The sequence below is a fragment of the Caretta caretta genome, chromosome 2 (assembly GCF_965140235.1).
Source record: "Caretta caretta isolate rCarCar2 chromosome 2, rCarCar1.hap1, whole genome shotgun sequence".
In the NCBI taxonomy this organism is placed as follows: Eukaryota; Metazoa; Chordata; order Testudines; family Cheloniidae; genus Caretta; species Caretta caretta.
Genome location: NC_134207.1, coordinates 85,291,493 through 85,317,421, shown reverse-complemented (window position 1 = coordinate 85,317,421; position 25,929 = coordinate 85,291,493). Strand labels below are relative to the sequence as shown.

Genomic DNA, 25,929 nt, shown 5'->3' with positions numbered 1-25,929 from the left:
GCCAAGTAACACGATTAACCCTCTTAAGAAGCTGGGATGGGACTCATGTTTTTTTTCCTTTAGAATTGGACTTCATCTGTAGGTTCAGGAAGATTTCTAGACTTCCATCCTGTGAGTCCTTGATCGGCAAGGACAATCTGTTTTTTTCAGAATTCCAAGGACTGATCCATCCTTGTTAAGATCTCTCCAAGTGTGTCTTGGCTGATGCGAGGGAATGATAAGATGTTCAAATCTTTCCCCCAGCAGAACAAAGAGCAATCATGGAAGAGCTCACCTTCTGTGGCTCTTGTAATAATCTGGTTCTCTTTTCTTTTTTGGGGGGGTAGCGGGAGAAGAGGGGTGTGAGTGCACCATCTAGAGCATGTGGCTTACTTTCAGAGTTACACTCTACACCAGAGTAACTTGTAGGATTAACAGTTTAAGGTGCGAGTTTCTCACCATCTTGAATATAAAGGAATAAAAGTAGAAGACCTATGTTGGGATGGTGCCAAATTAGTGTGGACATACTGAATGAATGGTGTGAACATAACTTGACATGGCTGAAGGGCTGCAGAGGATCCTGGGAGGAGGGTCCCCTTTAAACAGAAGCAGATTTGATAAAGGACTAGCAAAGTCTGCGTGTGAAATCGATATTGAACCTATTTGTTTGCAAATATGGGCCCATGCAAAAGTAATTATCACATGTATAAAGTTCCAGCATGGAGCACAGGTTGACCTGGTTATAGTGACCTTACAGCAAGGACACCATGCAGAGAGCCAGAGTGAATGATTGAGGAGTTTCGTTCGGTACCATCCCCCTAGCTCCTTCTAAAATACTAAATTAATAACCACACGCCCACTGGGAATGCTTTTAAGACATGTGACTCCTTTGAGGAAAAAGTGTATAAGAATCAAGCAAAGTAAATTACTGTGACTGGGATTCCTTAACTGACACTTGAAGAAGCAAAGCTGTTAGGCTCGAGTACGACTGTGAACTAGAGGGGTCTCAAGGCAGCCAAGGCCTTGTCTTGAGGGAATCTCAGACAGATCGGAGGGCTGAGAAGAACAGACCTGGAAGGAAGAAGCCATCTATAAAATTGGTAACCGCCTTCTCCGTTTGCCAAGCAGGAACTGCATGAGACTAGCACGAGGCATGTTTGTAAAAGAGACACTCATTAAGAGGAATGTACAGGTCTTAATGTATAGCTCTTAATGTCTAACATAGAAATTATGTGCTTGATGTAACCCTTTACCGCTTGTGTAATTCTTTCTCAATAAACTACTGTGTATTGAAGATAATTGCTGTGGACCTTGTTCACTGGTATGACAGTAATCTGCTCCACTGGGAGCCAGTAAAGATCCGTTTCAGGGGTAGTAGCACCACCTGTTGTCAACAACTTACAAATTCAAGTCTACAGAAATAGTAAAGGAAATAACAGCATGTAATGTAATTTCTATGTTCATACTTTTTGGAAAAAAAAGCAACCCAATTTTTTATTTTGTAATGTAGACAGCAAGTTTTTTTTAAAAATGTTTTTTAAACAGTTCTGAGTTTTGAACAGCTGCATCCAATGATATTGATCTACTTATCCAACATTTTACAGTTAAAGGTAATGATAATTTTTATGAGCAAAATACATCACATTTTTAACTATCCTTTATTTATTGCTCCAACTACTGCTTTGCAGCAAAACAACATTACCTTTATATGGAGCCATAAATCCTTGATCAGAGTCCGGCTGGCAACAGTTCGAACATTTGAAACTACAGGAGTAGCTGGTGGAGATTCTGGTAGCAACTGCACTGGATCATTAGGTACCACTTCAATTATAATCTTAAGAAAGTAAGAGGAACAACACAGTTAACTGAAATTTCATCTATAATATGTAGGCTGCCCAACAATACTGAAACAAATACAATGTACAGGCTAAAATATGTTCTTAAAACTTAATCATCAACTCAAAGGGCCATAACAAGTATTACTAGTTTACAAATTACACAGTTTAAAAAAATGTTATATTTTATATTTTAACAAAAATAGTCAGGAGGTATTTATGAAGACACAACAGATCAAAATGAAAAAAGTCTATCAGCAGATGTCTGTCTACTTAAAAGGCCAATAAAAACATGATTTGAAAATAACTGTTCAAGGTCTGTTCTTACCAAAAATAAAGTTATGGATTTTGAAATCAGCCAATTGTAATAGTAATTCAAATGTTATTAAAATCAGTCATCTTTCATTTACTGTAAAGAATACACATACTTTATTTCCTACTATATATATACCTAACTATATATAATTCATCACAGAAGCAAACCTGTTCACTGCTGAGTATATTTGTCTTATCAATCGCAAAAGCAAACTGGATGCTGTAAGTTCCCACTCTCTCTGGAACCATTTTATCCCTAAGTTAATTAAAAAAAATAGTGATCTTAATGTTGACATTACAAATAAGGTCAGCAAATCAAATCTTTATCTATTCCTGTTAACCACTTACTGTAAACTGATGGGGTACTTTACTTTCCATAAGGATCCTTCCATTCTTTACCCAACTTTATGAACAAAACCTGTGATAACCTGTCTGAGGAAGTACCCCCCTCACTGCATAATGGCACTGAATTTCCTGGGTTCTGTTAGCTTGTGTCACAACCATAATTTTATTCACATCATTTTAAACTACTTCCTAGAAAGTTATCAGTTATATTTAATAATGGAATGGATGAACATTTTTTAAATTGGTTTGGACTACTTTATTTACTTTCACTTGGATTAATTTCCTCTTTTTCTGCTGCCATTTCATAAGCAAAAAGCCCTGCTTTCTTGCACAGGTTGCTTCATATATCAGCTGGGGGTGGGGCTAGTAGCAATACCAACTCAGAAGACTGTACACACTTGAGCCAGAAATATATGTCTTGTGTGTCTTGAAATGCTTAGCATATTTCAGGAGCTATCACACTGTAAACAAACAACAATAGGCTGCTGCTACTTAAAATGGCAACAGCAGTAGCATGAAGATCAAGGAAGAAGGAATGGCAGTACCGAATCACAAGTGTCTATCTGGAGTGGCACAGGAATGTGCCACTCTTTACTCACTGCCAAGCCTTGCAGCTCAATCTAGCCCACAGAGATCATTAACAAGTGACAAAGACAGAGGATAAATCTTACTCCTGCACACCAGTGTCACAATATGGCTCTCTGGGATTAGCCTCTCCACGAGTTTACAGAATTGGTCTTTCTCCTCTCTGCAATGAATCTGTGGGTAATCCACGCTATTTAGAAATTTGTCAGCCTGATCACAACTCCTTCCTGTACTATTTAGATGAATTCTCCCAAAGGCATTGGAATAATATATAAGAAAACGTATGTGTACAAAAAACCCTAACTTTCATTGAACACTTAATACGATTCTTTCAACTTCAATAGAAATCCAGATTCAATTATTAAATTTACAATTTATAAAGGTGGATGGTTTGGACTTGTGTAGAACTTAATCACAGAAAGACGATAAACAGGAAATAAAAATTTACGTTCTGCCTCATATCATCATCACTAGTTTGCAGTATGCAAAAATGAGTAATATCAGAATCAAAACTGAGGGAAAGTTAGAACAGGAATTTGGCCTAACACGGGGTACCACTTACAGCACATGGAAGAGTGTCTAGTTTGTTGCACTTAAAGAACATGGTCTATAATGACACATTGTTACTAACAAATCTGATCCGGAGATGCAAGCAGTCTCCACTCATGATTTGGACACTGGTACAGTGATCTACGATGCCCTCTTGAATTGATTGATTTGAAGCCTTCTATTTGAAGCTTCCACTATTCAATGTTTTAGCTATCTTGCTAATGATTATTTGGATACGGTCTCCTCTTCATTTCATAGGAAAAGAAATACGATTTCCTGGAATACTTAATTTCAAGTAGATTCTTCGTGATCTGCACATGTCTAGAATGTGCCACAATGTTTTTATTGTACTTTGGGGGTGAACAAAAGGATGGTAGGATTATTTCTTGAGATGTGTAGAAGGTGCCTTGCATGGTGTCAGGTATCAGAGTAGTAGCCATGTTAGTCTGGATCTGTAAAAGCGACAGAGTCCTGGGGCACCTTACAGACTAACAGACGTATTGGAGCATAAGCTTTCGTGGGTGAATACCCACTTTGTCAGAAGGACTTTCCGGATATGTGGACTCTCTACTCAGACCCTACGCCACCAGCACTCCCAGCTATCTCCGCGACACCACTGATTTCCTGAGAAAACAACAATGCATTGTTGATCTTCCAGAAAACACAATCCTCGCCACCATGGATGTAGAGGCTCTATACACAAACATCCCACACACAGATGGAATACAAGCTGTCAGGAACAGTATCCCTGATGATGCCACAGCACAACTGGTTGCTGAGCTCTGTGACTTTATCCTCATGCACAATTATTTCAAATTTAGTGACAATATATACCTCCAGATCAGTGGCACCGCTATGGGCACCCGCATGGCCCCACAATATGCCAACATTTTTATGGCTGACCTGGAACAACACTTCCTCAGCTCTCATCCACTCACACCCCTTCTCTACCTATGCTACATTGATGACATCATCATCTGGACCCCTGGGAAGGAAATCCTGGAAGAATTCCACCTCGATTTCAACAGCTTCCACCCCACCATCAACCTCAGCCTGGACCAATCTAAAGAGGAGGTCCACCTCCTGGACACCACGGTGCAAATAAGTGACGGTCACGTTAACACCACCCTATACTGAAAACCCACCGACCGCTATGCCTGACTTCATGCCTCCAGCTTCCATCCTGGACACACCACAAGATCCATTGTCTACAGCCAAGCGCTGAGGTACAACCGCACTTGCTCCAACCCCTCAGACAGAGACCAACACCTACAAGATCTTCACCAAGCATTCTCAAAACTACGATAGCCGCAAGAGGAAATAAGGAAACAGATCAACAGAGCCAGACATGTACCCAGAAGCCTCCTGCTGCGAGACAAGCCCAAGAAAGAAACCAACAGAACTCCACTGGCCATCACATACAGTCTTCAGCTAAAACCTCTCCAACGCATCATCAGTGATCTACAACCCATCCTGGACAATGATCCCTCACTTTCACAGGCCTTGTGAGGCAGCCCAGCCCTAGCCCACAGACAACCCGCCAACCTGAAGCATATTCTCACCAACGACACACCGCACCATAGTAACTAACTCAGGAACCAATCCATGCAACAAACCTCGATGCCAACTCTGCCCATGTATCTACACCAGCGACACCATCACAGGACCTAACCAGATCAACCACACCATCACCGGTTCATTCACCTGCACGTCCACCAATGTAACCTACACCATCATGTGCCAGCAATGCCCCTCTGCTCTATACATCGGCCAAACTGGACAGTCCCTACATAAAAGGATAAATGGACACAAATCAGATACTAGGAATGGCAATGTACAAAAACCTGTAGGAGAACACTTCAATCTCCCTGGACGCACAGTAGCAGATTTAAAGGTAGCCATCCTGCAGCAAAAAAACTTCAGGACCAGACTTCAAAGAGAAACTGCTGAGCTTCAGTTCATTTGCAAATTTGACACCATCAGCTCAGGATTAAACAAAGACTGTGAATGGCTACCCAACTACAAAAGCAGTTTCTCCTCCCTTGGTGTTCACACCTCAGCTGCTAGAAGAGGGCTTCATCCTCCCTGATTGAGCTAACCTCGTTATCCCTAGCCTGATTCTTGCTTGCATATTTATACCTGCCTCTGGAAATTTCCACTACATGCATCCGACGAAGTGGGTATTCACTCATGAAAGCTTATGCTCCCATACGTCTTTTAGTCTATAAGGTGCCTCAGGACTCTTTGCCACTTTTACAGATCCAGACTAACATGGCTACCCCTCTGATACTTAACATTTATTTTGTTGAGAGAAGTCAGGGGCACTATGAAGAATGGAGAAAGAAAATATCTGAATGCAACATGGATGCACACAAGAGACATCTCCAGAACCTTTGCCCAATACTGACTCTTCTATGAGCAATTAGAATGGGTGAGACACTCTCTTGCCTTCCTCAGATAAACTTGCATGGAAGCACAGTCTGTGTCAATGTGGGGTTTGGTAGGATGGAAATGAATGAGGAAAAAGAGGGCTGCCTAGGTCTCCCTCTGGAGCCTCCGCTCCTGGGGGGAAAATTCTCTTGAGTATATTTGGTTTTGGTAGGAACAAAAGAACTGCTTGGATCTGTAATAGGCCTTATAGTCTAATTCTAATACTTAGTAGTGTTTGGAAGCAAGATTTTAGGGTTTGGATTCTTTTTGTTTTGTTGTCAGCTACTACTTAGTATTCCAAATTTAGATACAGAGCATCAGAATAGTTATTGACACCTTAGTGTCTGCTTTTGCCCTAAACCTCAGTTACCATAAAAGAATCTAAGGCCACAGAGGTACATTTTCTTTATCAAAAGACAAAAAACTTATCCTAGTTAAAAAGATCCGTTTTCTTCAGATCACCACATTTAGCCATTCTGGCTCTTGCAAAGTATATCTGTATGGCTGTTGAAGAAGCTTTGAAATCCTTGTAAAAGATACTCTCCATCATTTTATCTATGGTATCTTTGGGAAAAGAAGTCTCTCTCCACAAAGGAGTAACCATATCTTCTGTTAGTGAGGCTACTGCTTCATCAGCCTTGGGTATCCGAGTTAGGGAGACTTTTGGTTCCTGTTAGTTGTAAAACTTCATCATAAATCCTCTTTGCTTTATCTGCAAGTTCTCATTCAGATCTTACAATAATCTCAAAGGAGAAGGACTTTGCCTTAGTTTTAGGTCCTTTTTCCTCCATGTTACCAGGCTTAATATCAAGAATATCAAAACTGTGGTGTAAAGAACCATTCTTGAGAATCTGATTCTGACTCGTCATAGTCAGACACAGTTTGCTTTCTTCAAGGGCAGAGCTGCTGAGAATGGGAGAGGTTGAACAACAATCTTTGGACTTACCATTTTTAGGCTTCTTAGCCTTTTGTTCTTATCATTTCTTTGTGAACAGTTACCACCCAAGTGATCATGCACACTTCAGATGTGCTCCCGTTAGCTGCATTTAGGTGGAAAGACGCTTGTGTGAAAAGGTCATCCAAGTAGGGGCACTATGAAGAATCCTGTTAGTTGTGGGAAGAGTGCACTACAGGATCCTGGCACTCTGACAGGATTCCTATTTGCTTCCTCAGACTGCTTCGCACTTATTTAAGTTACTTTTCGAGCACTCCTGAGGTACCCGCTTTTTGCATGACACTTGCTCACTTGATAAAATCTGCTCCAGAGAAAGGGAGCACCTTCTGCTGCTGTCTGGTCCTGCCATTACAGGCAGGACATCTGTGACACATAAGGAAAAGATGTGGGCGAGCTGACAGGTTGATAACTGTGGTTCTACTGCAGAGAAAGGAGATAACCCAGTACTGTGAACTAATGGATAACTTACGAGGCAGAAAATAGAGCATCTCCGCCACTGATTGTGGACAGAGGAGAAGGCATGAGTGAAAAGTATCCTTTTCCTTCACCCCAAATAAATGCCAAATTATAGACAGGGAAGGTAGCCTCAAAATGAGGGATGCATTACCCCACAACTATCTCTAAATATGTTGACAAATTATATGTAAAATGTTCACATCCCAAAAGAACAGGGTTTATTTCTTGTGAAGGAATCCATTCCATATGCATATCATGCCAATACATGAGAATATACCAGTTTCTCATCAATGATGTTGAAATTAAAGCATTTCTCCAACAGCTATATTGTTAATGCTTACTCTATTATGAACTCTAATTATAAAATGAGTTTGCTCAAACCTGAAGTAAAAGAAGCCCTCATCTTTGCCATCCTTGACTTTACTACAGCCAAGAGTTGTAACCTGAAAAGAACAGGATTTAAAAAGGTAAATGTAACAGATACAAATTTTTAAAGCACTTCATATGTAACGTACTATCAAGTCTTACTAAACCATAGAATCATAGAATATCAGGGTTGGAAGGGACCTCAGGAGGTCATCTAGTCCAACCCCCTGCTCAAAGCAGGACCAATCCCCAACTAAATCATCCCAGCCAGGGCTTTGTCAAGCCTGACCTTAAAAACTTCTAAGGAAGGAGATTCCACCACCTCCATAGGTAACGCATTCCAGTGCTTCACCACCCTCCTAGTGAAAAGGTTTTTCCTAATATTCAACCTAAACCTCCTCCACAGCAACTTGAGCCCATTACTCCTTGTTCTGTCTTCTGCTACCACTGAGAACAGTCTAGATCCACCCTCTTTGGAACCCCCTTTCAGGAAGTTCAAAGCAGCTACCAAATCCCCCCTCATTCTTCTCTTCCGCAGACTAAACAATCCCAGTTCCCTCAGCCTCTCCTCATAAGTCATGTGTTCCAGTCCTCTAATCATTTTTGTTGCCCTCCACTGGACGCTTTCCAATTTTTTCACATCCTTCTTGTAGAGTGGGGCCCAAAACTGGACACAATACTCCAGATGAGGCCTCACCAATGTCAAATACAGGGGAACGATCACGTCCCTTGATCTCCTGGTAATGCCCCTACTTATACAGCCCAAAATGCCATTGGCCTTCTTGGCAACAACGGCACACTGTTGACTCATATCCAGCTTCTCGTCCACTGTAACTCCTAGGTCCTTTTCTGTAGGACTGCTGCCTAGCCAATCGGTCCCTAGTCTGTAGCGGTGCATGGGATTCTTCCGTCCTAAGTGTAGGACTCTGCACTTGTCCTTGTTCAACCTCATCAGATTTCTTTTGGCCCGATCCTCCAATTTGTCTAGGTCCCTCTGTATCCTATCCCTACCCTCCAGCGTATCTACCTCTCCTCCCAGTTTAGTGTCATCTGCAAACTTGCTGAGGTTGCAAATCCACGCCACCCTCCAGATCATTAATGAAGATATTGAACAAAACCGGCCCCAGGACCGACCTTTGGGGCACTCCGCTTGATACTGGCTGCCAACTAGAGATGGAGTCGTTGATCACTACCCATTGAGCCAGACAATCTAGCCAGCTTATAGTCCATTCATCCAGCCCATACTTCTTTATTTTTTGCGGGCAAGAATACTGTGGGAGACCATGTCAAAAGCTTTGCTAAAGTCAAGGAATAACACGTCTACCGCCTTCCCCTCATCCACAGAGCCAGTTATCTCATCATAAACATTAGGGATGTAAAAGTTTAACTGGTTAACTGATAAGCTTGATGCTTATCGGTTACAGTTCTGCTGCCACCCCAAACACCCGAGGTCCCAGCTGCCGTCCCGTGGGGCTGGCACAGGGACGCCGGTGGCAGCAGGGATCCCTGGGCTTGGGGCCAGCAGCTGGGATCCCCCCAGTTCTCCAGTAAAACGTTTAACCGATAGAATTTTAATCAGCTATATGGGTAGGATTTTTACATGCTATTTACATCCCTAGTAAACATCAGTTAAAAATTGTATGTTTGTTATAAAATTTAAAAGCTGTTCCCATTAAATAAGTTTTTTAAATTAAGAAAACTGAGCATAGCAGTTTTCTAAAAGAATTTGTAATTCAGAAGCTATTTTGGTATTCTCAGTCCCTGCATAATAGAGATGACTGAACTAATCCATACGTGAACACAGCACTGTTCCTTAGTATGCCAAGGAAAGTTACCAAAGAATTGTGGAAATACGCTTTAAGAAGAAAAATGTTTTGTACAAAGAGCCACAGCCTGTCTTCACTTCTAAGCACAAGAACAGCTAGTGTTGCAATCAACCAAACAGAAGCTTAAAGCATATGATGGAAAAAAACAGCAATAAAATTTCTCTTACTGCATATTGCTTCGGTCAGAAGTACACCCACCAATCCAGAACCTGGATTGATAGACGAACTCTGCTTATTGGCACATGCACAGAGGCAGCTTTCTGACATTCCCCCCTTCCCCCTTTTCCTTCCCCAGCTGGAAAGATTCCTGCTGAGGGGTGCTAGTCTAGTGGCATGGGCTGGGAAGCACCTTCAAAGTTTTTGTGAATAATACTGGAAAAGCTTAGGGTACAATTCTTGCCCCACTAAAGGCAAGGAAAGCTTTTCAATGACTAAAGTGTGGGCAGGATTTCAGCTTAGTCTTGTTTAAAGGAATGGGGAGAGCAGCTGGCTTGGACATAAATTTCTTGTACATGCAGTAAAATTAACACTTAATAGCTGCAATCCAGAAAAAGACATTTCTCTAAACAAAGCATACAGAATTCCCTTCTGGAAAATGTTGTCTGTGTCATATTCACAGGATCAATGTGTTATAATATTTTCCAGTTACTCACATTTGCTGGTACTCTGTTTTCACTGCTCTGTCCTTCCCACATTTTCATAGAAATCCGTCCTGGATTAATATTTTTAATAATGTTGTTATCTTCAGAAATTACACTAACCATAAAATCTGCATAAATAAATAAATGAAAATGTTATTTTTCAAGACTCAGTTTCACATTCAGAAACTCATGTCTAACTTCTTCAAAAATAATGCGTGCAAAATATTACTGTCCTCCATCTCCCTCCCACAATTTTTCCTAGGCAGACCACAAAATGGTCTGCCTAGGAAATGAAAGAGTGAATGAAAGAGTGCTAGGCCATATTTAAATTGTGGCGGTGCAAACTAATTATCCTTTAAAACAGAACACTGGAGAGAAAAAGTTTTATTTTAGATAAACACAAAATGCTGTATGAGCATAACATATTGGTTAGGAGGCATCCAAGAATATTTCACAATTAATCTAAACACATATTTAAGAGCACTTTACACAAACATTATCTACAAAATAATAAGGGCTAAATATTATCCCATTGACCCAGTAATACCAGGGTACAAAATATATCAGAAGGACAGAACAGGTCATGCTGGTGGGGGAGTGGCATAATATGTGAAAGAAAGCGTAGAATCAAATGAAGTAAAAATTGTAAATGAATCAAACTGTACCATAGAATCTCTATGGATAGAAATTCCATGCTCTAATAATAAGAATATAACAGTAGGGATATATTATCAACCACCTGACCAGGACGATGATAGTGACTGTGAAATGCTCAGTGAGATTAGAGAGGCTATTAAAATAAAAAACTCAATAATAATACAGTAACAGTGAGGAGTTACTTAACTTATGAGGAGTTACTTAGTTATGTTCCTGAAAAATGCAACTTTAAGTGAAAAGATGTTAAGCGAATCCAATTTCCCCATAAGAATGAATGTAAATGGAGGGGAGTTAGATTCCAGGGAAATTTTTTTTTGCCATACATTACAGTAGTATAGTTGGGAGGTGCCTCCGTCTTACTCCACACAGGCACAGCCCACTGGCACTGGAGACAATGAGGCAGGCAAGGAGGCTGAAGGTGCTGTAAGCTAGGAGAAGCACATTGCGCAGCAGCAGCGGCAGCTTCCCCTACGCTGCAAGCACCAGGGGCAGGGGGCTCAACTCTCGGCCCACCCACTCGACCCCTTCCCCCAAGCCTCCATCCTTAACCCGCCTCTTCTCCGACCCCCTTTACTCTGTATGCTGTGTTCTTGCTCCTCCCCACTGCCTCCTGCCCAGGGCAATCAGCTGGCTTGCGGCATTCTGGAGAGAGGGGGAAGGAGCGAGGACACGGCGCGCAGGCTCCCCCTCCCTCCTGAACACCGCAAGCCAGCTGATTGCTGCAGGCAGGAGGCAGGGGAGGGACGGGGGAGGCTGAGCGCCGTGCCCTCGCTCCTCTCCCTCTCTGCGGCAATCAGCTGGCTTGCGATGTTGAGGGGGCAAGAGGAAGGAGCGAGGACGCGGCGGGTAGCCTCCCCCGTCCCTCCCCTGCCTCCTGCCCACGGCAATCAGCTGGTTTGCGGTGTTCAAGAAGCAGGGGAGGGAGGGGGCCACTGCACGCCATGTCCTCACTCCTCCCCCCTCCCTCCTGAATGCCGCAAGCCAGCTGATTGCTGCGGGCAGGAGGAAAGCGGGAGGGTGCTGATCCGTGGGGTCTGCCAGCGGGCGGGAGGTGCTGTGGGGGGAGGGGGCGTAGGGGAGCTGATTGGGGGCTGCCAGCTGTAGACAAAGCAGACTGCCAAACAACGTTATAGCGAAGCATTGCACAACTTTAAATGGAGCATGTTCTGTAATTGAGCAGGGACTAAGATCGAAACAACGTTAAGCAAGAGGACGTTAAGTGGGTAGTTACTGTAATGGGGGATTTCAATTATCCCCATATTGACTGGGTACATGTCACCTCAGGACGGGATGCAGAGATAAAGTTTCTTGACATATTAAATGACTGCTTCTTGGAGCAGCTGGTCTTAGAATCCACCAGAGGAGAGGCAATTCTTGATTTAGTCCTAAGTGGAGCACAGAATCTGGTCCAAGAGGTGAATATAGCTGGACTGCTTGGTAATAGTGACCATAATATAATTAAATTTAATATCCCTGTGGCAGGAAAAACACCACAGCGTCCCAACACTGTAGCATTTAATTTTAGAAAGGGGAACTACATAAAAATGAGGAGGTTAGTTAACAGAAATTAAAGGGTACAGTGCCAAAAGTGAAATCTCTGCAAGCTGATTGGAAACTTTTTAAAGACACCATAATAGAGACTCAACTTAAATGTATACCCCAAATTAAAAAACATAGTAAGAGAACCAAAAAAGAGCCACTGTGGCTAAACAAAGTAAAAGAAGCAGTAAGAGGCAAAAAGGCATCCTTTAAAAAGTGGAAGTTAAATCCTAGTAAGGAAAATAGAAAGGAGCATAAACACTGGCAAATGAGGTGTACAAATATAATTAGGAAGGCCAAAAAAGAATTTGAGGAACTGTTAGCTGCCTCTTCTACTCAAAAAGTAACAGCAAATTTTATTTAAGTATATCAAAAGCAGGAAGCCTGCTAAACAACCAGTGGGGCCACTGGACAATCGAGGAGCTAAAGAAGCACTAAATGACAATAAGGCCATTGCGGAGAAACTAAATGAATTCTTTGCATCGGTCTTCACAGCTGAGGATGTGAGGGAGATTCCCAAACCTGAGCCATTCTTTTCAGGTGACAGATCTGAGGAACTGTCCCAGATTGAGGTGTCATTAGAGGAGGTTTTGGAACAAATTGATAAATTAAACAGCAATAAGTCACCAGGACCAGATGGTATTCACCCAAGAGTTTTGAAGGAACTCAAATGTGAAATCGCTGATCTACTAACTGTTGTCTGTAACCTATCATTTAAATCAGCTTCTGTACCAGAAGACTGGAGGATAGCTAATGTGACACCAATTTTTAAAAAGGGCTCCAGATGTGATCCCGGCAATTACAGGCCTGTAAGCCTGACTTCAGCACCAGGCAAACTGGTTGAAACTATAATAAAGAACAATATTGTCAGACATATAGATGAACATAATTTGTTGAGGAATAGTCAACATGGTTTTAGTAAAGGGAAATCATGCCTCACCAACCTACTAGAATTCTTTGAGGGGGTCAACAAACATGTGGACCAAGGGGATCCAGTGGATATAGTGTACCTAGATTTTCAGAAAGCCTTTGAGAAGGTCCCTCACCAAAAGCTCTTACGCAAAGTAAGATGCCACGGGAGAAAAGGGAAGGTGCTCTCATGGACTGGTAACTGGTTAAAAGATAGGAAACAAAGGGTAGGTATAAATGGTCAGTTTTCAGAATGGAGAGAGGTAAATAGTGGTGTCCCCCAGGGGTCTGTTCGGGGACCGGTCCTATTCAACATATTCATAAATGATCTGAAAAAAGGGATAAACAGTGAGGTGGCAAAATTTGGAGATGATACAGAACTACTCAAGATAGTTAAGTCCCAGGCAGACTACGAAGAGCTACAAAAGGATCTCTCAAAACTGGGTGATTGGGCAACAAAATGACAGATGAAATTTAATGTTGATAAATGCAAAGTAGTGCACATTGGAAAGCATAATCCCAACTATACATATGAAATGATGGGGTCTAAACTAGCTGTTCCCACTCAAGAAAGAGATCTTGGAGTCATCATAGATAGTTCTCTGAAAACATCCACTCAATGTGCAGTGGCAGTCAAAAAAGCGAACAGAATGCTGGGAATAATTAAGAAAGGGATAGATAATAGCACAGAAAATATCATGTTGCCTCTACATAAATCCATGGTACTCCCACATCTTGAATACTGTGTGCAGATTTGGTTGCCCCATCTCAGAAAAGATATACTGGAATTGGAAAAGGTTCAGAAAAGGGCAACAAAAATGATTAGGAGTATGGAATGGCTTCCGTATGAGGAGAGATTAATAAGCCTGGGACTTTTCAGCTTGGAAAAGAAATGGTGTAGAGAAAGTAGATAAGGAAGTGTTGTTTACAACTTCTCATAACACAAGAACAAGGGGTCACCAAATAAAATTAATAGGCAGCAGGTTTAAAACAAATAAAAGGAAGTATTCTTCACACAGCGCACAGTCAACCTGTGGAACTCCTTGCCAGAAGATGTTGTGAAGGCCAAGATCATAATTGGGTTCAAAAAAGAACTACATAAATTCATGGAGGATTGAACATGGTTTAGTCCAATACCTTGTATTGAAAGTGATCTGGTCCGAGATAGAATTGGAGAAACTTCCAATGTGATAGGTGAATCATTATGTAGAAGTATGCATCCTGGAGGTCGAGGACCGAGCCAGTCCCCTATTTCTAACACTGGGATAATGGTTGCCAGAGTCACCATCTTGAAGTGTTGGTTTCTGACAAATCTGTTGAGCCATTGGAGATCGAAAATGGGCCTTCACCCTCCTGTTTTATTTAGTCTGAGGAAGTAGTTTGAGTAGAAACCTGTCCCTCTGTATTTTGTTGGTACCAGTTCTACTGCTCCTAGCTGGATGAGGTGGATTACTTCCTGACGCAGTAGATCTTCGTGAGCGGGGTCCCTGAAGAGGGATGGGGAGGGAGAATGGGTAGGGGGGTTGGAAGTAAAAGGGATGGAGTATCCAACTTTGATTATCTCCAGCACCCATCTGTCTGCAGTGATGGATTGCCAGATTGGGCAGTAGGAACTTAAATGGTCTTTGAATGGCTGTGAGATGGTAGTTTTCAGCTGAAAGTTGTGGGGGTCTCGGGCCCTCGACCAACATCTCAAACTTGCTGCCTGGCAGATGGTTGATGAGATATATTAGATTGAGCTGACAGTTGTCATCTCCTTGGGGGCTGTTCTTTCCGAGCTTGTGGCTCGTATTGCCTGTGTATCTGTGCATACGGTGTGGACTGGAATCTCTGTGGGTTGTAATACTTTCCTTGTCTTCTCTTTGTCCTAGAAGTATAGATACCCAGGGACTTCAGAGTCGCCTCGAGTCCTTGAGGGTGTGCAGAGACTTATCCATTTTGGCTGCAAAGAGTTTGGGCCCTTCGAACGGCAGGTCCTCCACTATTGCTTGAACTTCTTTGGGGAAGCCAGAGAGATGCAGTCAGGATGCGCTTCTCATTACGATTGAGGTGGCTGTAGATCATGCTGCTATACCATCAGAGTATAGGGCAGCTTGCAGTGCTGTCCTGGAAATCAGTTGGCCCTCCGAAATGAGTGCACCAAATTGCTTTTTTTCTCCTCAGGGGAAATTCAGTAAAATCTGATAGTTTGCCATAATATGTGTGGTCGTATTTTGCTAATAACGCCTCATAATTAGCCATTCTAAGGTGAAGCGTCACTAAGAAATACGTTTTTTAGTCAAAAAGGTCAAGTCTCTTCCAGTCTTTGTCATATGGTGTGTTTTGTGGGTATAATTATCTGTCCCTTTCATTAACAGCACCCACTACCAGGGAGTTTGGTGTGGGATGTGAAAAGAGAAACTCTGTTCCCTTTGCAGGGACATAATATTTCCTGTCAGACCTCTTGCAGGTTGGAGCGACTGTTGCAGGGGTCTGCCAGAGGTGTTTGACAGGTTCCATGATTGCATCATTTATGGGTTCAGTGATTTTGAATGATGCTGATATTTGCAGGATGTCAACGAGTTTATGTCATGTCTCCTGCACTTCCTCCAGGGAGATGTCAAGGGAATCTGCAACTCTCCTATAGAGATCCTGGAAATGTCTAAAGTCGTCCTCTGCATTAGGAGGAGGGGGCATGATGGTGTCATCTGGGGCAGAGAAAGACAAATGAGTTGTTAGTTTGACTTCCTGTTCACAGATTTCTTCCTGTTCGCTTGTCATCTCTTCAGGGGGCTCAGATGGCCCTGGTACTGACAGCACAGGTGACTGCCATGTACCCTCCCTATGTGGGCTAGGAGGTTTGAGGTCGTGTGGGGGATATGCCATCCATGGGGCCCAATACTGCCACGATGGAGGGAAGGGCATAGGAGCCATCCAAGGGTGCCTGTAACACTATTGTTCTTTGGTCCCTGTATAGTACCCCTGGTGTGGTGGGGCCAGTATGATCATTTTGTGAGCGGGAGAAGAGCAGTGTGAGGGGTATGTCTCTCCCTCCTCATCATCACTTGAAAATGGGGGAGCAGATGGCAGTGCAGTGGCTCGGTACTGACAGTGCTCTAGTGATCTTGGTGCCAAGAATAGGAGAGTCAGGTGTCGAGGATACTATAAGGTCTCTGGGAAGGAAGAACTGTTGTGGTGCCGACAGCCTCGGTGCCCTTGATGTGGGAACGGTAGATACTGGCTGCTGTGGAGCTGTCGTCTGTAAGGGTACAATTTTGCGCTACACTGACAGGAGGTGACAGGAAAGGCTGCAGTTGTTTTGAGGTGCCGAGTGCTGGGATGGATCTGCCAGTGCAGAGACATGGGGTTTCTGTTTCCCCTTGGTGCCTTCATTGGAGCTAGCTCTCTTGGTGTATTTAGCTCAGAGGTCGGCAACCTTTCAGAAGTGGTGTGCCGAGACTTCATTTATTCACTCTAATTTAAGGTTTCATGTGCCAGTAATACATTTTAATGTTTTTAGAATGTCTCTTTCTATAGGTCTTTAATATATAACTAAACTATTGTTGTATGTAAATTAAGAAAGGTTTTTAAAATGTTTAAGAAGCTTCATTTAAAATTAAATTAAAATGCAGAGTCCCCGGACTGGTGGCCAGGACCCGGACAGCGTGAGTGCCACTGAAAATCAGCTCATGTGCCGCCTTTGGCACACGTGCCATAGGTTGCCTACCCCTGATTAGCTCTTACGGTCCCCACGGTACCGGAAGGTCCCGTTATCTCGGCTGTGGTGCCTGTTGGTACTGACAAGGTTTCTCAGTTTGGGGGATGCTGTTTCTTGAACTGGTGGGGACAACATACGCTTCTTAGCCAACTTTTTAGCAGGGTGGTTGCGTGAGTCACAAAGAAGAGCCCCTTTCAGAGGCTGAAGTTGGTGAACTGTGTCCCAGGGGTGTCCATGCTTCTGGCTCAGACGCCAGGTAGAGAGATTTCTCCATAAGCAGCAGTTTAAGCCACAAGTCTCTGGCTTTCCTGGTCCAGGCTGTCAGTTTGTGACAATGTGGGCACTTTTGAGGCATGTGTGCTTCGCCTAAGCGGTGAACACATAGAGTGTCCATCTGAAATCAGTATTGGAAGCCTGCAGGTGAAGCAGCATTTAAAGCCCAGTGAGCTGGGCATGCCCCTGAGGGGAGTATTTCCCCTCCCCCATAAGGGGAGAACTACACACTACTCAACCAGTTAAATGAAATCCCAACTTCTACTGAGGGAAGAAATAAACTTTTTTTTTTTTTTTTTAATGAGAAAAAGAAATGGGGAGAAAAACAAGGAAGACAAATTATCTATTTGAAGTAGAACTAATGGAAAAGGGGTAAATTACTAAGCTCTGAGGTGCTGCTGAATGCTCTGACTCAAGCCAAAGGTGGTAGAGAAGGAACTGAGGGACCGTTAGTCGCACAGCACTAGTTAACCGCCTGAGGCGGTGCAAGACCGGGACTGCGCATGTGCGACACAACCAGGCACTGCTCCCACAAATCCTCAATTACAAGCAAAGGGGCGCTCAAACACCTAAAGTAGAGCACCCACGGGGACATCACTGAAAGAAGAAGGTCTCCTTCTGTTGCTCTTAAGGACCTCCTGTCAAATGAAAACACTTTTCACTTTTAGCTTGCTCCAATTATCTAGCTCCACCATTCTGGGGGAGGAGAGAGGAAAGAGAGAAAGGAACTTGGTGATCCCATTTCAGGAAAGATCTTCCACCACCATCCCTTTTTAAAGAGTCTCCAAATTTTGTCCCAGAGAAGGAAAAAACTAGAAAAACTGCTCACTGATGGCCCAAAGTTAAATTTTTGAAATCCAGGAAATGAAAATTAAGGGACAACTGGCTAGAGGCCAAGTATCTGAAGAAGGATTATTTAGGATATGGCCTAGTGACGAAGTTTGAGGTGCCTATAGACTGAGGCGCAATCTAAGTAACTGACTGGGAGAAGATTAAGGGTCCAAAAATCTGAACTTAACTCCTGGAATAAATCTGGGAGAAGATGAAAACACGGCTCTGTCTGGACAGATCTGAAGGGAGGAGAATGAATCCAATAATTTTGCTTGCTCACCCTGCAAACTGAAATCAGCAATGAAAAAGGGAAAACATGCCATAAACTCAAAGGCTGTAGCATGTAGGCCTGGCTTGACATGAGTAACTGGACATTGGTGAGGCCTCATTTCTTGGGAGATAGGATTAGGGAGGTAAATGGATCAGCAGGCTAGAAAAAGAATGCCTGTACCCACAGGCTACATTTGAGCCTGATCAACTCAAGGGTAGTTTGACTGTATGCCAACAAAGAAACCGCAACAACAGTTGAGCTGAGTTCTTGGGAACCACGTAAATAAGGTCTCAGAAGCTACCCCATCATACCCGTAACAACATTCAAAACCAATCACAGGTATTGGGAACATAACAGCCATTTTCCACAAGGACGGCATTAAATATCCCTTCCCCCTGGATTAGATTAGAGGTGTATATTTGGGAAAGGTCACTTTAAACACCTGTAGCAGGAACTGAAGGGCATGCTGGAGGGAACAGGTGCTTATACAAAGATATTTCCTTTTGTCATCCCGCCCAAGAGAAGCTATATGCAGGATCCCATAATATTTAAAACAATGAGGAGTCCTTGTGGCACCTTGAAGACTAACAAATTTATTTGGACATAAGCTTTCATGGGCTAAAATAAACCTGTCATAATATTTAACTACAGTGGATGATTGGCTCCTAGACAGGCAGTCAGCAATGGGGGGGTGTCCTCCAACAGATTCTCTTTCAAGTCTATTCAATTTCTCCAGGCTGTTAGTGCCACGTACTTTGGGTCAGAAAACTGGGTGGGGAAACAGGATCAAGAGAAGGCGTAGCTTCAATTGGTGCAAGACACACATGCTCATTACATCAGAAAAATCAAGGCCTGGTGAAGCATTACTGTGACAGTAAAATTATTTCCACCACGCCCAGCCTGATTTTCTGCCATCCTTGGTTAATGAGGAATAAAATGGAAACAGTTTCCTAGTTCTTTCTTTCCAACGATAGAATGAATCTGTCACAAGGATTTTGAGAGTGAAGTTTCTGGAGACCTCCACGGGGAGTTTTGTTGTCTTGTGTGGAGCAAACCAATCAATGGTTAGAGTTCCACACAATGACAAATACTGGACTTCCTCTAAATAGGAGTCAGATCTCCTGCACTGCTGCTATCTGGGTGAACTCTACCAGCTTGTGACATTCATGGTGATGCAAGAAGGGCAGTGTCAGGTCAAAAACTGAATCTCCTCCATCACCCGGGGAAGAAATGGTAGCAGAGGTGGGATTCCCAGCCTACAGAGCAACATCTTCAGAAAAGAGAAAGAGCCAGTGACGGAGAAAAACACCTCAGAGTGGGCACAACTGGAACCAGCCCACAAGACCAATTCTGTATACATTGCAAAGAGGCCCACAAGTTGAAGGACTATTTAATTTAGATTTTTTTTTGGTAGAAGAAAAGAAAGTGGAGTAAGACCGAGAGGGGCATGATGACTAAACCTTTGTCTACTCTTGCACTTCGTTGGCAAAACTTTTGTCATTCAGGGATGTTAAAAAAAACACCCTCCTGAAGGACAAAAGTGTTATAAATGAAAAGCCCCGATGTAAACAGCGCTTTGTCGGTAACAGGGCTTTCTGGCCAACAGAGCCGCTTCCGCTTGTGGGGGTGGAAGCTTTTTGTCGGCAGGAGAGCTCTCTCCTGCTGACAAACAGCAGATACACTGTGCGCCTTTTAGCGGCACAGCTGTAGTGACACAGCTGTGTCGCTAAAAGCTGCATAGTGTAGCCGTAGCCTAAAGACATCTCTTCTCCTCCAGGCTTTTAGCAGGCTTTGGGCAAAAATTGGGCAAAAAGGGCAAAACTGGAACTTCTGTCAATCATTTCACATATTTGCCTCCCGTTTCTCGATAGGTGAAGCCAAAATGCTGATTGTATAGGCTTTTGCCAGTCAGGTATAATGGAATTTCGGGTAAAAGGGATGTATGAAAATACTGATCATCATTGAAATAAATCTCACAAATCACTTTTTACAGACATCAAAAGCCATAATTTATTTGGATGGCTGGTTTCCAAAATTACAAAAAAAAAAAGAAAAAAAAAAGAAAAAGAAAAAAAGGCTAATTTAAGTAGAGCTACTCACCAGGGAAGGTACTTCCTGCTACAAAAGCAGCATTTTTGTCATACTTAACATTCATACACACAGGTTTCTCAGGGTCAGGCAGGACATTGAACTTGATTATAGGGCAATCTAATGTGTTCCTGTTGTATGAGGCTTTAAGCTGTAATGTATGCTCTCCCCTGAAACATACAATAATCATATAACAAATTGTTATAATGCAATAAGCTAATACCAGTTTTTCAAAAAGATGTTTAAATGAATTTTCATAAAGGTACTTGTGACTTATTTGGTTTTCCGAATTTACAAAATTCTCCTCCCCACGCCCACTTTCTATCATTGATATCAAAATTATAGTAAAGGTAAAAACCTAATATTAATGCAAGGTTAGAAATATCACGAGTCAAGAAATGTCTAAAGTTTAAGATGTTCTCACAACTAACTATGCACTAATGAGAGTTATTTGCATTTACTTTTGCTTTAATATTCCACCGTTTTGACCAGTTCTCAATCCCCTTTTCAAGATCTGACTTGTAGCACAGTTTAGATCATTAGGACTGGAAGGAGAGAGAGTGATTTAAAAGGTCACCTGAGAGAAGTGTCTTCTAAACTATTCCCAGTCCTTGCTAGCCAAAGACTGAAGCTGAACACAGGCCTCACACCTAGCAACATACACTGAGACTATTAGACCATGAAGAGGTCATTAACTTCATAATACAGAAATCTGAGGGTTTTTTTTTTTATTTAAAACACTACATTTTTAGCTATGCTGAAAGACTCAAACACTTTTCTTCGAACTTAAAAAGTTATTTTTGTTCAAAATATCTTAAGTTAAAAATGCAAAAGTATTAACTGATATAAAACACTGTAAGCATCAAGACAGAAAAATGTGTGTTTACGTCACCCTCACATATTTTTGCATAATATAGAGCTGCTTTGGCCCTTTGGAAAAATTCTTAAAAAATAACTTAGTTACTGAGTACTACAATTATTGGATCCACACATCTCCTCTGGGCCACCTGGTTGGCTCAGAAGTATTAAAAATTGTTATAGTTTATCTTGGGTTGAATGTCTCAAACCATGCTCCCTGTGTCACCAAGACCGCACCTATAAAAGGAAACAAGTTGGCCTCAGTCCCTTAGTTTCTGTCTGTTTATATGGAATGCAGGAATCTTTACAGACAAGAAAAAAAATAATTACAGCTAATTTGTGGTGGAAATATATTTGGAAAACTCTAGGCTCCTTAACAGGACCTATAACTATTTCTCTTTCATTCCAATGCTCCTTAAATTTTCTACTCCAGGGCCTTCTCTAGACTGGGAAAAATGTATTTGTTTAAAAAACATGTTACCATAACATTTTACCGAATATTTTTAAACACCACTTGGTACACCCCTAAAAATAAGTGTTATTGACTTTAACATGTTAGTTGGGTATGGTTAACCCTAGGCAGTAACACATTTTTAAAGATGTTAAACCCCTATCTACACTAGGTGCTACATAGTGGTTAAAATGTACATTTTAATATATTTTTTTCCATGTCTAAAAAAAATCCCCAAAACAAGAGCAGCAGCTTCTCTTGGCAGACGTATGGAGTAAGCTATTACATTCTGTAAAAAAAATGTTTATAAAATGACTTTCTCAAAGCTGAACAATTAGCCTAGCCTATGAACCCAAACAAAAAGTTACTCCTGAGGGAATTCTGTGCCAGAAAATTAAAAATTCTGGGCACAATATTTTAAAATTCAGCAAAATTCTGCACATTTTATTTGTCAAAATAACAATATAATCACACCAGTTTCAATTATTTTTGGTCATTTATTTCAAAATATGTGTCAGCAAGTATGTCTGTAACAATAAAGACAACAAAGAAAGATTCAGGAAATGTTTTTTGAGAAATAGATTCATTACTAGGCATATTAATACAGAGTTCTGAGTAATAATTCATTTAAACTACAATACAGAACCGTATTTCCCGCACCCCTCAGAAGCAGTGCAAAGGCTTGTGGGAGTCAGGGGTAACGGAGGAGCTGAGGGAGAGGGAAGTAAATGGCTGGGAAGGAGATTGAGTGTGAACTTGGAGGGTTGTTGGGTATGAGAGGGAAAAGTATGGAACAGATTTTCTGGGGGGATGGGGAGGGACTGCTAGGGAGCTTCCCCCATGCAAACCCTGGCTGACCCCTAGCCTCTCCCATTCAGTCAGGCACATCTGCCCCTGTTCCCATGTGTTCCTGAACCTCCATGCGTCCCTCCACCCACACTTAAAAACCCACTCCCCCTGTCCCAATGTGGCTCTGTGTCCCCTCAGACACTCCCCATCTGTGTCCCTGTACCCCCTCCCACATGTCTCTGTGCCCCCACCCAGCCACTCAAATCCATTTGTGTCCCTGTCCCCCCTCTCAGTTCCCATGTGTCTCTCTGTCCCCACTCAGCCACCCTCTGTCCCTATGTAGCTTTGCACCCCCTCCACCTCTGCTCATGTGGCCCTGCGTCTTCACTCCCATTCACCTCCTGCCCCAGTCTGTCCTCCCCCCCAGCACCCCACACTGTCTCCCCATAGCCCTGGTCTCCTGACGTGGCCTGGCAGGTGCTGCGAAGAACGCAGGGTCTTTCTTGTCCCTAGCTGGCTGGGAGCTGCTGCTATGTTCTATCGCCACAGATCAAAGGCAGAACTGCAGAAGTTATTTTTTGCAGGGAGCAGCTGTGTCCTATCGCCACAATGCCATTTGGTGGGCAAAAGGCGGAACTGCAGCAACATTTCATCAGAAGCTTTTTTCTGTGCAAAAAAATTAAAAGTATGTGTGGCTCATTAATTATGCGCACACGCATTAGCGCAGAATTCCCCCAGGAGTAAATAAGTTACGTAAATAAGTTACGTGTTTGCACTTTGCTCCAGATGACCTCCTGGCAACTACCTTAGTAAACATGCAGCTAATTAACTTAAAGGTATCTAATAAGAGTATTTTCAGAAGTTAATTTTTGTCTATACATTTCCATTACTTACCTGGGTGCATGAATACTAATTACTCCCAGATTAGCCCTACCATTTTCATCTGTTTTATGTTGTTGGCTTGAAGAAATGATCTGTCAAGAGAGTTGAAGGTTGTCAAGAAAATTTTATCTTTTAATGACACAGAAATAGACACAAGTCTTAAATTACACCAAAAATATCGTTTTCCCTTTTTCTATCACACTTTATTTCAACTCAATACTTTTCCTTGTATTCTGACAATTCAGCTAATTTTTTTTATACTGTACCTCTCCTGACTCTTAAGATTTTCACAGGTTCTGGAATATCCTTGACCAGTCTTTAAGACACTCAGAGTCATCTTGTCTGACTAAGCAGATTTTGGTTTAATTTACCGGCTTATATATTTTACTATGATTATATATTTTGCTAGATTCTGATGTCAATTTAGTTATTCTGTAATATATTAATTGGGCTATATTTTAAGTCTCTTGCACCCTCTACAAACTGCCTCCCACTTTTCTTCATTTGTATCCATTCTAGATTTGTTTAGAGTTTTTTTGAGGAGGATTACAATACAGAATATTACAGATATAATTGGTATATATGGCTATGAAATATAGATATACTATATACACATACTATTATAAATGTGCATGCCCAGTGGAATACACAAAGGGACCAGTGCTCAAAAAACTGCCAACTGCATACCACACCAATTCACTATTAACCAAGTGTAAGGACTGAGAACTTATTTGAAATTCCTGTTAGCAGCGTCTCCTCTCATTCAAAACAAATGGATAATGCCTCTCACCTGTGGAATTTAGAGGTAGGCCAACGTTATTGCTGAGAAGTAGCAAGCATTGATTCCCAGAAGTAGCATGGGAAAGGATGAAGAATTTTAATCCAGCAGAACAAAAGGCAGAATAGAAGTTATCCCACATAAAGACAAAAGCTTTGTATATCAAGGGAATTTGGAATCCAATCCAGTAGTACCTTTCTTCCAAAGATGACACTTCAAGAGGAACAGAAACCTATTTTGTCAGTTTTTCTCACATGAGGTTCAGACACGTATGTCTCATGCCACAGCGGATCTTATAGAAGGAGCCTTGATTCCCTCTGTGAATGGTTTCCAAATGCCTATCATACCAACTGGTGCAACATTAACATCTAGCAACTTTGAAAATCTGAGGCCTGACGGTTGGGATGGAATCAAAACAGGGTACATTAGCCACATGTACTTTGTAGGTTCAAGGTATATCTTTAGATTTCTAGGGATGCCCATTTATGCTATGACCTCGCAAAGGAGTGCTAAGGATTGGAACAAAATGATGAAAGAACGATTTCCCAAGAATTGTGGAAAGAAGAACATACTTTGGGCAGAAAGCTTTCTGAAGCTACGACGACATATTCCCCAATAGCAGCAGTGTGTATTTTGTATAGATAGAACAAACAACAAAATGTCTTTCAGAGGCAATGACAACTAAAAAGGCTAGCCACAGGCTTGTCTAATCTGCCATTCGTTTAGTCTTGATACCTCAGACTCAGATGGGGAGTCCAATATGTCTGCATGAAGAATGACACTAATGCTGGTACTCTATTTCCCCATTATGTTTAGGTGTAGAACTTTAACCAATCAGCTTGGAAAAACTCTAGAATAGCTAAGATCACAAGAATTTGTGATTATTATTTGTATTCTGGTAGCATCTGAAGTCCAGTGCTCACTGTGCTTGGCACTGTACAAATGACAGTCCCTGCCCCAGAGTTCTTTATGGATTCCATAATGTACAAATGAGGCTAAGAGAAAATCTCTGTTGAACCACATTTCTCTTCCAATGTCCAGGCTGTGAACTGTAAGTGGTCCAGGTCTGGGTGGAGGTGTCCCTGCTTTAAGGGGCCTAGTCATTTCTGCAGGGACAATTGAGGTTCCTTGGCTATCAAATCCAAACAAGCACCTTCAGGGCCAACACAAGACTAGAAGGACTTCAGCACACTCTTTTCTGTTTCCTTTATATGAACTGTCCTGAAAAGCAGTGGATTCTTCTCTGACCAGGATATTATTTCCATTGTATCAAAGCTTCAACTTCTCGTTACTCTCTGGTTTTGGAAGGGGTAAAAACATTCATGCTTCAGATCACAAGCCAGCCTCTAACAAAAGTAGGAGATAACTTCCCCTATTCCATGCTATTCTGTAACAACCTACCACTGGTTTTCTTGCACTTTCCTCTGTTTCAGGTACTGGCTACCCTCAGAAGCCACGTACTGACTTACTAGACCACTAGTCTGTTTCTGTATGACCATTCCTATGTTTCTGATCAGACACCTTACTGATAGAGCTTTCAAAGTGAACTAAACAGGATGTCTATTCTGTGATTTTGGAAACCACAGGTGTGTGCTTGAGAGAACTGGATGCTTTCCTTTTTTGA

At 42.1% G+C, this 25,929-nt stretch overlaps 1 protein-coding gene across 1 annotated transcript in view; it reads right to left on the bottom strand.

Annotated features, from left to right (window-relative positions):
- SMCHD1 (structural maintenance of chromosomes flexible hinge domain containing 1) overlaps positions 1-25,929 on the bottom strand; it is a 168,505-nt gene that overhangs the window by 40,805 nt on the left and 101,771 nt on the right. The window contains exons 31-36 of the mRNA XM_048840395.2: positions 23,540-23,619; positions 20,560-20,717; positions 10,295-10,410; positions 7,831-7,892; positions 2,298-2,385; positions 1,682-1,813 (exon numbers count right to left, since the gene is read on the bottom strand). Of these exons, the coding sequence (XP_048696352.1) occupies positions 1,682-1,813; positions 2,298-2,385; positions 7,831-7,892; positions 10,295-10,410; positions 20,560-20,717; positions 23,540-23,619 (636 nt within the window). The remainder of the gene's footprint in view (positions 1-1,681; positions 1,814-2,297; positions 2,386-7,830; positions 7,893-10,294; positions 10,411-20,559; positions 20,718-23,539; positions 23,620-25,929) is intronic.